At 43.4% G+C, this 17,241-nt stretch overlaps 1 protein-coding gene across 1 annotated transcript in view; it reads left to right on the top strand.

Annotated features, from left to right (window-relative positions):
• The window catches only part of LOC124273104 (TLC domain-containing protein 2-like), a 28,846-nt gene extending 18,705 nt beyond the window's left edge, over nt 1-10,141 (top strand). The window contains exons 4-5 of the mRNA XM_046708325.1: nt 6,027-6,198; nt 8,114-10,141. Of these exons, the coding sequence (XP_046564281.1) occupies nt 6,027-6,198; nt 8,114-8,316 (375 nt within the window). The 3' untranslated portion in view covers nt 8,317-10,141. The remainder of the gene's footprint in view (nt 1-6,026; nt 6,199-8,113) is intronic.
• Nucleotides 10,142-17,241: the final 7,100 nt, after the last annotated feature.

The following is a 17,241-nucleotide window of genomic DNA, read 5'->3' as shown; positions in this document are numbered from 1 at the left end:
GATGTTGAAAATTGAATGCTAGATAAAAGTATAGATATTGATAATTTTTGAATTTATCTTGTCACATGCATAGTACTCTTTCTCATGATTTGACAGCTGAGTGAGAACAAACTGCAAACAAAGTTTTTGGTATCTCATGCACCATTTGTCCAAACACTCCCCACTGCTCCCATACCTGGACAGCCTCGGCCTCTGTGAAGCATGCCCTCTTGTTGATCATGTGACTCCCTTGTTAGATCATTCTCTTTCTTCTCACACTGCAGTGCAGACATGCTGTATTTGAAGTCAGATTTTCATGGTGGTCGTTCACTGAACTCAGGACGGACGTGAACCCATACCGATCCCGTCAGAGACAGAACATGTAGGGGAGCGTCCCCCGGATTTATCCCGTCATGTGTCAGCCTTCTCTGACGGTCACAGCTCAACTGGATATGTCACCCGTTTCCTTATCCTAATCCTAACCCTGTCAGCACATCAGCCTTCTCTGATGGTCACAGCTCAACTGGATATGTCACCCGTTTCCTTATCCTAATCCTAACCCTGTAGGCACATCAGCCTTCTCTGACGGTCACAGCTCAACTGGATATGTCACCCGTTTCCTTATCCTACGAACCGTCTGAAATTTGTTCTGCGAAAGCTGGCGATCTTGAATCTACTTTGTGTTTCGAAATATCTCCCATTTCGATGATCCCCCTAGTTTGGCTACCCATCGGTGATAGCATTTGGTTCTGACACCTAACCCAGTTCGGCGAACCAGCACGGTTCAGCGGTTCTGTCCCAGTGTAACAAGCCTTCCGAATTCGGCGATCCGTTCTGCCAGTAGGCCACTCAACTACAATGAACGAACATGACGAACACTCTTACTCTTAGTATTTGATTATGTGGACGTGTAGGGTAGTATTGATTATGTGGACATGGAGGGTAGTATTGATTATGTGGACATGGAGGGTAGTATTGATTATGTGGACGTGTAGGGTAGTATTGATTATGTGGACGTGTAGGGTAGTATTGATTATGTGGACGTGGAGGGTAGTATTGATTATGTGGACATGGAGGGTAGTATTGATTATGTGGACGTGGAGGGTAGTATTGATTATGTGGACGGGAGGGTAGTATTGATTATGTGGACGGGAGGGTAGTATTGATTATGTGGACGTGGAGGGTAGTATTGATTATGTGGACGTGGAGGGTAGTATTGATTATGTGGACATGGAGGGTAGTATTGATTATGTGGACATGGAGGGTAGTATTGATTATGTGGATGTGGAGGGTAGTATTGATTATGTGGACATGGAGGGTAGTATTGATTATGTGGACTTGGAGGGTAGTATTGATTATGTGGACGTGGAGGGTAGTATTGATTATGTGGACGTGGAGGGTAGTATTGATTATGTGGACATGGAGGGTAGTATTGATTATGTGAACATGGAGGGTAATAATGATTAGGTTGACGTGGAGGGTAGTATTGATTATGTGGACATGGAGGGTAATAATGATTAGGTTGACGTGGAGGGTAGTATTGATTATGTGGACGTGGAGGTTAGTATTGATTATGTGGACTTTGAGGGTAGTGATGATTATGTGGACTTGGAGGGTAGTAATGATTATGTGGACGTGGAGGGTAGTATTGATTATGTGGACTTTGAGGGTAGTGATGATTATGTGGACTTGGAGGGTAGTAATGATTATGTGGACGTGGAGGGTAGTGATGATTATGTGAACGTGGAGCAATTTCAAGTGTTACTCGATCAGATTTCACACTTCTTGGTTATATGCTGGCCCTCTGAGTCATGCTTTGTTGGACGATCGGTGTAGGGTTGAGTTGTTCCACCAGCAGTGGTCTATGGCTTATCTGTTTGATGAGTTGCTGGTAAGGTTGAACGCAAAACACACTTTCAAGTCTCATTGGAGCTCCTCCAATTCCAGACAATGCTCAGTTCACAACCTTTCATCTGGGCTTACAAGACTTTTAACTCTGCTCAGACAACTCTTTTCATGGTAAACTGAGAAGACAGTCCTAGCCATCTTTGACCAAGAGAGCGGCCAGATTGGATGCAGCTTGTGGAATCAGACTCTGCTTGTGGAGCCGGATCCGGCAAACAGTGACTACCAGATTCTACCGTCTGACTGAGAACTTCTGCCCCCAGTCGTATCTGCTATAGATACTACTGTAGGCAGAAGACTTGGTTTCATGGTATCCACCCTCAGCCGAGGTTACAGCCTCCAGATTGTGGGAACCCTACCATTGACGACCAACCAGTTAGGTGAACCTACCCGGTGATGCTGATTTCGGTTCAAAGGTTCGTTGATAGAGAAGTTAGCCATCGAGTCTCTAGTCCCTTGCCTGACGCCCCTGGCTCTTAGTCCCTGATATGTCTTGTTCCGAGAAAGAATTCAGACAAGCTGCGACTCATTTCCAACCTGAAAGAAGACAGCTACCTCCACACTTCAGTATGATTACATTGAATCTGTTACGAACCATTCTGAAGCCGGGAGATTACATGATCAGCCTTGATCTCAATCTGCGTATCTACATGTCCCGATACTTCCAAACCACCGCAAGTATCTGTGGTTCGTCTTTCAGGGCATCCACTACCATGGCATTTACCCATGTCTTTTTACCCGTGTCACGAAAGCCCATCACTCGTTTTCTACATTGCCGGGGCATCGTGTTTGAGGCTTGCAATGATTGCATTCAAGCCAACAAGATCAACAGGTTTTACTTCAACATCTACAGTTCAACACCAAACTACTTCACCCTTTGGGATGGATCGTCAGTCTGAAGAAGTCGGATCCCAACTCAGCAACTTCAGTTCAGTTCTTTGACACATGTCTGGGGAGGATGTTCGTTTCCCAAGACATGTGGGTCTGCGACACGACAGTGGCAGGAACTACTAGGCTTGTTAACTTCCGCCCAAGCCTGACATCCACAGGCCAATTAGAACTACATCCAATCCAGAGGTTTTTACAGCTGTTTTTGAAGATTGGCGATCCCCACGTGTTGATTCATCTACCTTTGTATACGCTGCATTCGTATCTTCAGTGGTGGCTCGACGAACAGAACATCTGTACAGAAGTTTGTTTGACATCGTTCAATCCCATTCATCATCTTTTCATAGCAGCATCACTCCGAGGCTGGGGAGCTCACCTTCTCATCTTCAGGTGGCAGGGCTGTGGTCGTCAGACGAACAGTCCCAGAACATAAACGAACTGGAGTTCAAAGCAGTTGTTCTAGCCATATCACACTGGGCACAGGACCTTCAATCGACCAGTCTTCTCATTCAGTCGGACAACTCTATGGTAGTGTGGAATATCAACCACCTGGGGTCAACACGTTCACCAAACCTTCTCGGTTGGGCGATTCGGTTTTTTCGACTGATAGACTCCCTGCACATATCGGTGAGACCAACTGTCCCTAACCGAGTGGAAGCTACATCTGCAAATCTTCCAATCCATTTGTCTCCCGATCACCTGCCCTCAGGTAGAGCTATTTGCGACCAGGTTCAACAACTATCTACCCAGGTTCGTCTCTCTGATTCTAGACTCTCTGGCATGGAACCAAGATGCTCTAGCAATATTTTTGGAGAATCTGAATGTTTGTGCAGTCCCACCTCTAGCGCTACTACCTCGAGTACAATAGAAGTTGCGGTCCACAGGACGATAAGTCTGCTTTTGGTTGCGCCTTACTGGCCGGCTTTGACTTGGTTCGTCAATCTATCCCCAGTGGCTCTACTCAACCGAGATGATGCACTGGTTCATCCACACTCTCAGATCTTCATGGGTCCCTCTACTAACGCTACATCTTCACGTTTGGTACATTTACAAAGGTAATTGATTTGCCAAGGGATACTTCAGGAGAATGACTGCAGCTATTACCTTGGCTCATCGTTCTTATACTCATTCGCTGTATGATGAAGAATGGAAAAACTTACAAAACTTACAGAGTAAAGGGTATCCTATCCCCTACTACAGCCTCTGCCCAGATTGTTGCCACGTGTTTACAAGTTGTGGCTGAAAACCACATTACTCAGGAGGGTTAAAACGCCCTGCTGAGTAAACCAAGAGGTTGAGGACAACCCACCCTAAATAAGACGTTATGTAGTTAATCGTCAGATTACACTCATAATGGACCTCCTTGTAACAAAGAGGTTGAGGACAACCCACCCTAAATAAGGAGTTATGTAGTTAATCGTCAGATCACACTCATGATGGACCTCCTTGTAAACCAAGAGGTTGAGGACAACCCAGCCTAAATAAGGAGTTATGTAGTTAATCGTCAGATCACACTCATAATGGATCTCCTTGTAACCAAGAGGTTGAGGACAACCCACTCTAAATAAGGAGTTATGTAGTTGATCGTCAGATTACACTCATAATGGACCTCCTTGTAACCAAGAGGTTGAGGACAACCCAGCCTAAATCAGGAGTAATGTAGTTAATCGTCAGATCACACTCATAATGGACCTCCTTGTAACCAAGAGGTTGAGGACAACCCAGCCTAAATAAGGAGTTATGTAGTTAATCGTCAGATCACACTCATAATGGACCTCCTTGTAACCAAGAGGTTGAGGACAACCCAGCCTAAATAAGGAGTTATGTAGTTGATCGTCAGATTACACTCATAATGGACCTCCTTGTAACCAAGAGGTTGAGGACAACCCAGCCTAAATAAGGAGTTATGTAGTTAATCGTCAGATCACACTCATAATGGACCTCCTTGTAACCAAGAGGTTGAGGACAACCCAGCCTAAATAAGGAGTTATGTAGTTGATCGTCAGATTACACTCATAATGGACCTCCTTGTAACCAAGAGGTTGAGGACAACCCAGCCTAAATAAGGAGTTATGTAGTTAATCGTCAGATCACACTCATAATGGACCTCCTTGTAACCAAGAGGTTGAGGACAACCCAGCCTAAATAAGGAGTTATGTAGTTGATCGTCAGATTACACTCATAATGGACCTCCTTGTAACCAAGAGGTTGAGGACAACCCAGCCTAAATAAGGAGTTATGTAGTTAATCGTCAGATCACACTCATAATGGACCTCCTTGTAACCAAGAGGTTGAGGACAACCCAGCCTAAATAAGGAGTTATGTAGTTGATCGTCAGATTACACTCATAATGGACCTCCTTGTAACCAAGAGGTTGAGGACAACCCAGCCTAAATAAGGAGTTATGTAGTTAATCGTCAGATCACACTCATAATGGACCTCCTTGTAACCAAGAGGTTGAGGACAACCCACCCTAAATAAGGAGTTATGTAGTTAATCGTCAGATTACACTCATAATGGACCTCCTTGTACGGCACGGTTTAAGTAGACACTGGGTAATCTACGGCCCACTGTGGGATAAGTACAATATATGAGGATAGGATAAGTTTAAAAAGTTGAAAAATTTAACTATTAATGATATATTTATAATACTTATTCTATCCCACACAATGGATACCCTCTCGACCCACCCCGATTACAATTAGGCTCCAAGAAGAGAATGATCAGACAAAGGGGTCACATGATCAACCGGAGGGCATGTTTCGCACAGGCTGAGACTGTCCAGGAATGGGAGCAGTGGGGAGTGTTTGGGCAAATGGTACAAGAAAGGCTGAAAACTTTGTTTGCAGTTTGTTTCCACTCATCCGTTGAATCATGAGAGAGAGCACAATACCTGAGATAGGATAAGTATTATAAATATATCATTTATTGTTAAACTTTTCAAAATGAAGACTTTAAAAGTTTGTTCCTGGTGGTAGTTTTCAGTTGTTGACATTATGCTCTTCATTTAAATGTGCACATGGAGGTCAAGGGGGGAACTGGTGGGACCTTTGGATAATTGGGAATATTTTATACAGATATTTGTTTAGTTTCCTTTGCAACCAAGTTCATTTATCTATTGAAGACAAGTATTTACAATTGGAAGATATATTGATGACTTTGTACTGTGAAATGTAGAAGAGGGCTGTTGGAAACTGCACCCTCCTCAAATGTCTTCCTTAGGTGATTGACAATGACTGTTTGTATTCATGCAGATCCTCCTGTGTTATATGGTTGCCATAACGACGCACATGTACGTGGGCTACGCAGTGGTTGGGCTCATCGTTGAGGTGAACAGCATCTTCCTCCATTTCAGGCAGATTCTTCAGATTATAGGATTTCAGAAAGACAACAATTTCTACAGGATGAACAGCCTGATTAATCTGGGTAAGTTTCAAGACCAACCAAATGAATCTGCTACACTACCATCTGAATAATCTGCTACACTACCATCTGAATAATCTCAGTAAGTTTCAAGACCAACCTAATGAATCTGCTACACTACCATCTGAATAATCTGCTACACTACCATCTGAATAATCTCAGCAAGTTTCAAGACCAACCAAATGAATCTGCTACACTACCATCTGAATAATCTGCTACACTACCATCTGAATAATCTCAGTAAGTTTCAAGACCAACCTAATGAATCTGCAACACTACCATCTGAATAATCTCAGTAAGTTTCAAGACCAACCTAATGAATCTGCAACACTACCATCTGAATAATCTCATTCAGTTTCAAGACCAACCAAATGAATCTGCTACACTACCATCTGAATAATCTCATTAAGTTTCAAGACCAACCATATGAATCTGCTACACTACCATCTGAATAATCTCATTAAGTTTCACAACACATCCAGTCAGTGTTGTAAGTTACACTACCATCTGAATAATGGTAGTCTTGGTAAGCAGTAAGACCACCCTGATTTATCCTGGTAAGCTAAACAATCACATTGATTAATCTTGGTAAGTTGTGCAAGCACCCTCAAGAGTCTTTGTAAACTATACAACCACCCTGAATAGTCTTGGTAAGCCATACAACCACCCTGAACACTCTTTTTGTAAGCTATACATCCACCCTGAATAGTCTTGGTAAGCCATACAACCACCCTGAATAGTCTTGGTAAGTCATACAACCACCCTGAACACTCTTTTTGTAAGCTATTCATCCACCCTGAATAGTCTTGGTAAGCCATACAACCACCCTGAATAGTCTCGGTAAGCCATACATCCACCCTGAATAGTCTTGGTAAGCCATACAACCAATCTGAAGAGTCTTTGTAAACTATACATCCACCCTGAAGAGTCTTGGTAAGCCATGCAACCACCCTGAATAGTCTTGGTAAGCCATACAACCACCCTGAAGAGTCTTTGTAAGCCATACAACCACCCTGAACACTCTTTTTGTAAGCTATACATCCACCCTGAATAGTCTTGGTAAGCCATACAACCACCCTGAATAGTCTTGGTAAGCTATACATCCACCCTGAATAGTCTTGGTAAGCCATACAACCACCCTGAACACTCTTTTGGTAAGCTATACATCCACCCTGAATAGCCTTGGTAAGCCATACAACCACCCTGAATAGTCTTGGTAAGCTATACATCCACCCTGAATAGTCTTGGTAAGCCATACAACCACCCTGAATAGTCTTGGTAAGCTATACATCCACCCTGAATAGTCTTGGTAAGCCATACAACCAATCTGAATAGTCTTTGTAAGCTATACATCCACCCTGAATAGTCTTGGTTAGCCATACAACCAATCTGAATAGTCATGGTAAGCCATACAACCAAGCTGAAGAGTCTTGGTAAGCCATACAACCACCCTGAATAGTCTTTGTAAGCTATACATCCACCCTGAATAGTCTTGGTAGCCTAGAACCAATCTGAATAGTCTTGGTAAGCTATACAACCACCCTGAATAGTCATGGTAAGCCATACAACCAAACTGAATGGTCTTGGTAAGCCATACAATCACCCTGAATAGTCTTGGTAAGCTATACATCCACCCTGAATAGCCTTGGTAGCCATACAACCAATCTGAATAGTCTTTGTAAGCCATACAACCACCCTGAATAATCTTGGTAAGCTATACATCCACCCTGAATAGTCTTGGTAGCCATACAACCACCCTTAATAGTCTTGGTAAGCTATACATCCACCCTGAATAGTCTTCGTAAGCTTTACAACTGCAGTGATTAATCTTGGTGAGTTTCACATCTGGGTTAATAAATGTTTTTTTAAGGCCATCCGTGAAAACAAATGATTATGATTCTGTCAAACCTGTTTGCAGGTACCTTCATCGTGTGTCGCATCAGCCTGCTGGCCTGGATGACTCGATGGATTGTCATCAACAAGGATTATGTGCCTCTCTTATTCTACACCATGGGTAGCGTGGGACTGGCCATTTTGACGCTGATGAACATAATCCTATTTTATCGTTTGTTGATGAGTGACTTCATCAAGAAGAGGGAGACACGTTCAAAGAATGAATAGATGCCAGAGAGTTGATGACATACAGTTGCCAGAGTGAGGCTTGCCATTCCAGTCTTCTTCAAGTTGTACGTAATTGTTCCAATGAGAAATTGATCCAGTGGCTGCTTGGACACCATAGTAGCATTGATTCTATTCTGTTGAAGGAACATTAGAATACAGTGGCTTTAAGAAGCAGAGGAACCAGTGATAATATGGAACCAGCCGTCTGTAGTGTGGTATTAGCTTATTTCCAGGGTGCTTTGTGACTGTCTGAAATCCAGTTGAGTGTAAACACCAAGCGTATCATAGAAGGCATATGATTGGTTCCTACACTGAGCATTAATTGGTATGTTCGTATCACCCAGTGCTGGTGTGTTTCACCGTGTGGGTATGTTAGTATGACCCAGTGCTGGTGTGTTTCACCGTGTGGGTATGTTGGTATCACCCAGTGCTGGTGTGTTTCACCGTGTGGGTATGTTGGTATCACCCAGTGCTGGTGTGTTTCACCGTGTGGGTATGTTCGTATCACCCAGTGCTGGTGTGTTTCACCGTGTGGGTATGTTCGTATCACCCAGTGCTGGTGTGTTTCACCGTGTGGGTATGCTCAGTTTCGTGGTTCTCCACGTGGTAAATACCCTGGCCCCATCTGGTTGTGTTATGTACACACTGTATGGCGACAGGATAACCACCATTTGATGACAGATAAACTGTGTAGACTTGCGACAAAAGCTTCCTCGATAATCTCCAGGATATACATTCTGATAAATCGCCACTAGTGTCCTTTATGCATCTACAACTCGGCCTGATAATTGTATTACCTCCTTTTCCTGGCTTTTTATCCAATCAGGTGTGTACACTGGGAAGTCGAGTGTACCAATGACAAGTCTTCTATCATAACTCACTTCCGCTTCTCTTATGTAACCGATTAAACTTGGCAACACAATTGTTGCAGAGGCACCCTGAAAGAGGTACAAGTTGTTGTATGTATTTATGAAGGTTTTAGACCTGTCAATTTGTCTGTATGATATTTTCATTGTTGATACTGGCAAGCTCGGTTGTAACAGCTTGTCTGATTGGCTACTGTGAGAAGATGCTGCCAGCGAAGGGAGGTAATACAATTATCAGGCCGAAACGTCGATGCATCTAGGGTACTGGTGGAGATTTATCAAAACATATACCTTGGATATTATCGAGGTTGGAGACAAGAGGTGATGGCAACAAAACTGTTAGTGAGTGAAGTGTATTTACTGGCCAGGGTGAGTTATGAAGTCTTTCACGGTATGCTGCCATAATGCCAAGTTTGATACTGATTTCAAGAACAACATCTACCTCAGAGAACTAGGCAGTCATGTCTGTGTCCAGGTTTAATCAAGCTATATTATACATATCACCTGAACAGTCACAATGTACAGGGAGTAGTGGCCAGATAATGAAAAACATTCATTGCACCTTCCATTAAGAAACAACATTTTGATCAGATTGAAGCATGTGAATGTCATACAATTTGGGGTGAATGTCACACAGTGTCAGGTGAATGTCATACAGTGTTTTGTGAATGCCATACAGTGTTGGGTGAATGCCATACAGTGTTTTGTGAATGCCATACAGTGTTGTGTTGGGTGAATGTCATACAGTGTTGGGTGAATGCCATACAGTGTTGAATGAATGCCATACAGTGTTGGGTGAATGCCATACAGTGTTGGGTGAATGTCATACAGTGTTGGGTGAATGTCATACAGTGTTGGATGAATGCCATACAGTGTTGGGTGAATGCCATACAGTGTTTTGTGAATGCCATACAGTGTTGTGTTGGGTGAATGTCATACAGTGTTGGGTGAATGCCATACAGTGTTGGTGAATGAACAGTGTTGGGTGAATGTCATACAGTGTTGGGTGATGAAGTGTTGGATGAATGCCATACAGTGTTGGGTGAATGCCATACAGTGTTTTGTGAATGCCATACAGTGTTGTGTTGGGTGAATGTCATACAGTGTTGGGTGAATGCCATACAGTGTTGAATGAATGCCATACAGTGTTGGGTGAATGCCATACAGTGTTGGGTGAATGTCATACAGTGTTGGGTGAATGTCATACAGTGTTGGATGAATGCCATACAGTGTTGGGTGAATGCCATACAGTGTTTTGTGAATGCCATACAGTGTTGGGTGAATGAAATACAGTGTTGGGTGAATGCCATACAGTGTTGGGTAAATGATATACAGTGTTGGATGAATGCCATACAGTGTTTTGTGAATGCCATACAGTGTTGGGTGAATGTCATACAGTGTTGGGTGAATGTCATACAGTGTTGGGTGAATGTCATACAGTGTTGGGTGAGTGCCATACAGTGTTGGGTGAATGCCATTGGGTGATTCTGTTTGAATCACACAGATTATTTGGAACAGTCAGTGTCTGTGAGTAGGTTAGTTCCTGAGAAATGTAAAAATTTGTTATTTGTTATATTTATGAAATTTATATTTTCTGTAACCAAGACTGGCTTCCTCCCAGGGATCAATTTCAAAACCCATTGTTAATCCACATGAAATATACCATTGATTGTGTTTGAAATATTCCATTGTTCTATCAGGTAATATGTCCCCAGGAGAGGGTCTATCAGGTAATACATGCCCATCAGAGGTGCTTAAACACATTCACACACACTCAGTCAGTGTTTGTTTTAGAATCTGTAATTTGTTTTGTACTGATTTTTAGTTTGTCAAATTTATCTTATAACAGCTTACTCAGCATGTTTAGCCAGGCTGACGACCTCTATGCTTGTCAGGTGATTATTTCACACGTAACTATCCATGACTACAAGTGAAGGCAGGAGTTGTGTACATATGCTCAGTGTGTTTAGCCAGGTTGACGACCTGAGTGCCTGTACAGATATTTACTTGTATTTCTGGAGATCTGACACCTCTTTCCCAGAAGTCCTTGATGTTCAGCTGATTGAAGTACAGTGTGTGGAGAGCCTGTCTAAACAGTGTCATACCTGGGCTGATTGAAGTACAGTGTGTGGAGAGCCTGTCTAAACAGTGTCATACCTGGGCTGATTGAAGTACAGTGTGTGGAGAGCCTGTCTAAACAGTGTCATACCTGGGCTGATTGAAGTACAGTGTGTGGAGAGCCTGTCTAAACAGTGTCATACCTGGGCTGATTGAAGTACAGTGTGTGGAGAGCCTGTCTAAACAGTGTCATACCTGGGCTGATTGAAGTACAGTGTGTGGAGAGCCTGTCTAAACAGTGTCATACCTGGGCTGATTGAAGTACAGTGTGTGTGAGAGCCTGTCTAAACAGTGTCATACCTGGGCTGATTGAAGTACAGTGTGTGGAGAGCCTGTCTAAACAGTGTCATACCTGGGCTGATTGAAGTACAGTGTGTGGAGAGCCTGTCTAAACAGTGTCATACCTGGGCTGATTGAAGTACAGTGTGTGGAGAGCCTGTCTAAACAGTGTCATACCTGGGCTGATTGAAGTACAGTGTGTGGAGAGCCTGTCTAAACAGTGTCATACCTGGGCTGATTAAAGTACAGTGTGTGGAGAGCCTGTCTAAACAGTGTCATACCTGGGCTGATTGAAGTACAGTGTGTGGAGAGCCTGTCTAAACAGTGTCATACCTGGGCTGATTGAAGTACAGTGTGTGGAGAGCCTGTCTAAACAGTGTCATACCTGGGCTGATTGAAGTACAGTGTGTGGAGAGCCTGTCTAAACAGTGTCATACCTGGGCTGATTGAAGTACAGTGTGTGGAGAGCCTGTCTAAACAGTTTCATACCTGGGCTGATTGAAGTACAGTGTGTGGAGAGCCTGTCTAAACAGTGTCATACCTGGGCTGATTGAAGTACAGTGTGTGGAGAGCCTGTCTAAACAGTGTCATACCTGGGCTGATTGAAGTACAGTACATCAGCTGATGGACAGACTGTCTGCCCCAGTAGATGTCGTGGTGTTGACAGTCATGAATTCAGGAGACTTGTGAGTACATCAGCTGATGGACAGACTGTCTGCCCCAGTAGATGTCATGGTGTTGACAGTCAGGAATTCACGAGTCCTGTGAGTACATCAGCTGATGGACAGACTGTCTGCCCCAGTAGATGTCATGGTGTTGACAGTCAGGAATTCACGAGTCCTGTGAGTACATCAGCTGATGGACAGACTGTCTGCCCCAGTAGATGACGTGGTGTTGACAGTTTCGGCTCTGCTAGATATGCTGAGTAGTGGGAGTTATTTTATGAGGATGTGCTTTTAAGATGCCCTGTCTACTTATATTATTTGTTCTTAGTGTTTTAGAAAAAGATGCCTACTTGTCATGACTTATATTATTTGTTTTGCTGATTGTCTTATTGCAGTCATCATGAAATGTTTTAGACCAAGATGTGGATGTTTTGATGTTATAGTGATGTTTCTGTATATGTAAATTTGTATTGTCTGACGCAGATTTGTTGCTACCTCATATCGGACAGGTATTGGTGAGGTACTTAGGTCGGTGGGTGAGGCCAATAGGTAAGGTGAAAAGGTGAGGTGTGTAATGAGAGGGTGAGTCATCTAGGTGAAGGGGGTAGGTAATTTAGTGAAGTTTTACCTCAAACATTTCTGTTATTCGGACACGATTAATTTTTCATGGTATCCAGAGAACAATTGGTTTCTGAGGGCCTGCAGAATCCAAACTGGTAAGCCTGTGTGAAGAGTTTCTGTGAATTCCAAACACCTGTTCCAGAGAATGTGATGTCCTGAGATATGTGGTCACCTGGACATCTTAATTCCACAAGATCATTTTACGCAAACAACTATTGTCATGGTTACACACACCCATGTTTATATGTAACCGAGATGATGATTATGTACATGAATTGTTTGTTATATGTTCCTTCACCAGAAATAAACATGAGAAAAGGGCTGACAGTTTATTGCTCTTTAACACAACTAATGTATATTTAAACATATAAACATCTATACACATGTACAATAATTATTGATATTTACCACTTGTCCATATCAGTAGTGCTAAAGATTCCTTTGATAGGCCAACTACTAGTTGGACATGTGGCAATCCTATGTTAGAGTGTGGAAACTGATAATATTTGCAATTTTGTGATATATATAGGGACTTGCATAATAATTCTTGCCTGATGAAGGACTGGATTGCTGGCAGGGGGAGAGGAGCATGGTCATTGCTATGTAAATCTAGCAAATATTTCTACCAAAGTTTGTACCCGGTTGGATGTCTGCCATTGTAATGGTGATTTTGTGTGTGATTAGTTAAGTATGTACAAAAAATGACGAAGACGGAACAACTTTTATACAAAATGTAGCTTCTTTAGCGATGTGGTTGTCAAATTGTTTCAGTAAGCGATCATCATTGAAACTTGACACCTCTGAATGACTTTCTGCTTTGTGCTGGTTTATCTCAGGAGCACTTACCCTCATGTTATCTGTGGTGACACTGTCAGGAGGCTTGGCCCAGCCTCAGCTCAGACCCAGTCGTTGCTTGACACAACCTCAGCTCAGACCCAGTTGTTGCTTGACACATCCTCAGACTGACCCAGTCGTTGCTTGACACATCCTCAGACTGACCCAGTCGTTGCTTGACACAACCTCAGCTCAGACCCAGTCGTTGCTTGACTTAGCCTCAGACAGACCCAGTCGTTGCTTGGCCCAGCCTCAGCTCAGACCCAGTCGTTGCTTGACACAACCTCAGCTAAGACCCAGTCGTTGCTTGACACATCCTCAGACTGACCCAGTCGTTGCTTGACACATCCTCAGACTGACCCAGTCGTTGCTTGACACATCCTCAGACTGACCCAGTCGTTGCTTGACTTAGCCTCAGATTGACCCAGTCGTTGCTTGACTTAGCCTCAGATTGACCCAGTCGTTGCTTGACTTAGCCTCAGATTGACCCAGTCGTTGCTTGACTTAGCCTCAGATTGACCCAGTCGGCTGCTTGACTTAGCCTCAGATTGACCCAGTCGTTGCTTGACTTAGCCTCAGATTGACCCAGTCGTTGCTTGACTTAGCCTCAGATTGACCCAGTCGTTGCTTGACTTAGCCTCAGATTGACCCAGTCGCTGCTTGACTTAGCCTCAGATTGACCCAGTCGTTGCTTGACTTAGCCTCAGATTGACCCAGTCATTGCTTGACACAGCCTCAGATTGACCCAGTCGTTGCTGGACATCAAAGTGGGGTTCACTTATCAGTCAAAGTGGGGTTCATGTATCAGTGAAAGTGGGGTTGATGTCTCCATCAAAGTGGGGTTGATGTGTCAGTCAAAGTTGGGTTCATGTCTCTGTCAAAGTGGTGTTCATGTCTCCGTCAAAGTGGGGTTGATGTATCCATCAAAGTAGGGTTGATGTCTCCATCAATGTGGGGTTGATGTCTCAATCAAAGTGGGGTTGATGTCTCCATCAAAGTTGGGTTCATGTCTCCATCAAAGTGGTGTTGATGTCTCCGTCAAAGTTGGGTTGATGTCTCCATCAAAGTTGGGTTCATGTCTCCATCAAAGTGGGGTTGATGTGTCCATCAAAGTAGGGTTGATGTCTCCATCAAAGTGGGGTTGATGTCTCAATCAAAGTGGGGTTGATGTCTCCATCAAAGTTGGATTCATGTCTCCATCAAAGTGGGGTTGATGTGTCCGTCAAAGTTGGGTTCATGTCTCCGTCAAACTGGTGTTCATGTCTCCATCAAAGTGGGGTTGATGTCTCCATCAAAGTGGGGTTGATGTCTCAATCAAAGTGGGGTTCATGTCTCCATCAAAGTGGGGTTCATGTATCAGTCAGAGAGCGATTGATGTGTCACTTACAATGGGGTAGACAATTGTGAAAGCCCATTGAAGCATTATAGTTGGACTTGCCATTGAATGAATAGAACAGAACTTTTATATACCAATACTACCTCCCTTATGCAGACCACTAGTTTAGTAACATGACTTATTTTATATATCCAACATCTACAGTGAAGACATGAGACAATATCTGAATGTTCAACCGTTGTGTAGCTCACTATAGACGAACTTTATGGATAACAACTTCTATATTTGAAATAGAGGAGTTGTTATCCATTAAGTTTGTCCATATTGTACTTCCCAGCTTCTAAAATAGCACTCAAAGAAGTTTGTGTAGCTCGATCAGTCAGCTTCAGTGAGTACTGCAGGAGATGTTGGTGTAGGTTCGGTGCTGTTAGCGTGAGCTCAACATTATTTGGTGTAGTTTTAGTTTTGTGACTAGAATTATTAGTAAAACTGAACTGAAATTGGACAGACATATGTTTGTGTTGTGCTCCATGTTGAACCGAGGCAAGGTTTTACCCATGGTACTTGATCCATAATGTGTAGGTCCATGTCTGTATCAGTGGACCATGGTTGGATCATTGCTAGTAGTAGGCACTGTGATATAGGTGGAATATCACCGAGTGGGTTGTTCAGCAACAAACACACCAGTTCCCGAGTGGGGTGTTCAGCAACAAACACACCTGGTAAGACACCATGACAAATGCCTTGGCCAGTCTCATCAGACCAAGATAGTTCCCAGGTATTAGTGTGTTGATAGGTGTTCATTGTAAACATAAACAAACAAAACCAGAACATCTCTACAACAGGTTCTTTTCTGTTCATAACAATGACTTTGTAACGGAATAATTTAAGGACTTGCTGTTATATATCATGGCATATGGAGGGGGTAGTTGGGTGGGACGATCATGCAGTTGTGATAATGTTGCCTGTTCTCTCCCCTCTCATCGACATGTTTTTATATACTGGCCCCTTGCTTTGTTCCATTGCCAACATATTGATTATGTGCCTGTCTTTGTACCTGTTTTTACTGGTATTGTTGGACTAATTGATGATTTTTATTTTTCACTCAGATTTATATTTATGCTATGTATTGTGGAATAAATATATAGAATATTGTATTCATTGTGTCACGTTGCTGAGAATCCCTATGTCATAAAGCAGGAGAAATCAGTGGCAGGGAACTGCAAAAAAAACCCCAAACAAACTCACATCTAAATACAGACACAAGCTTACTCACGGTCACCACAACTAAACACAAACACAAGTTTACTCACGGTCACCACAACTAAATACAAGCACAAGTTTACTCACGGTCACCACAACTAAATATACTGAGTCAAAAAAGAAACTACACATTTTTTCTTCAGGGCACTATAAAAGAACAAGAGATGGTAAGATGGTTAAATTGTTAGTATTTCATTGCTGAGATCTGTGTGATGTACTCGATACACTGACAGTGCCATAATAAGTTCAATTAGGCTACACCGCCGTTCCAAAACATGGTTATACAGAATGTCAAGTCACAAGAATAAAGATGCGAAATTTCCCAGTTCAATATCGTGTATGGCCGCCCCTCGCATTCACCACTGCCAAGCACCGTCTCCTCATCTACTGCCTGATGCTTGTGAACACGTGGTTGGGGATTCTGCGCCATTGCTCCTGCAAGGCAGCGCCAAGTTCCTGCAAATTCTGAGGTTGGTTCCCAAGACCACGAAGGCTTCTCCATAGTGCATCCCAAACGTGCTCTATTGGATTAAGGTCAGGGGACCTTGATGGCCAGTCCATCACGTTGATTCCAGCCTTTTGAAGGAAATTTCGTGTCAACCTTGCGGTATGAGCCGAACTTTATCATGCTGGAACTGTAGACCTGGGCCATGAGCCGCCATGAAAGGAACGAGTTCAGGGGTGAGCACCTGGTCGCGGCAAGCAGCAGCTGTGAGGTTTCCACGGATGACCAGAAGTCAGGACGGTTGTTTCCACAGAAAGCACCCCACACCATGCAACTTCTGCCCCCGAATCTGTCGACTTCCTGTACAAAACATTGGGCATACCGTTCACAACGTCGTCTCCAGACTCTATGCCTGCCGTCCGCGAATCTGAGGGTAAAGCTGGATTCATCGCTAAAGACGACTCGATTCCAGTCTCTCTGGGTCCATCGGAGGTGACG

This window comes from Haliotis rubra, unplaced genomic scaffold (assembly GCF_003918875.1).
Source record: "Haliotis rubra isolate DU_JTF1 unplaced genomic scaffold, ASM391887v1 Scf1761, whole genome shotgun sequence".
Lineage (NCBI taxonomy): Eukaryota > Metazoa > Mollusca > Gastropoda > Lepetellida > Haliotidae > Haliotis > Haliotis rubra.
This window is presented reverse-complemented; position numbering and strand designations above follow the sequence as displayed.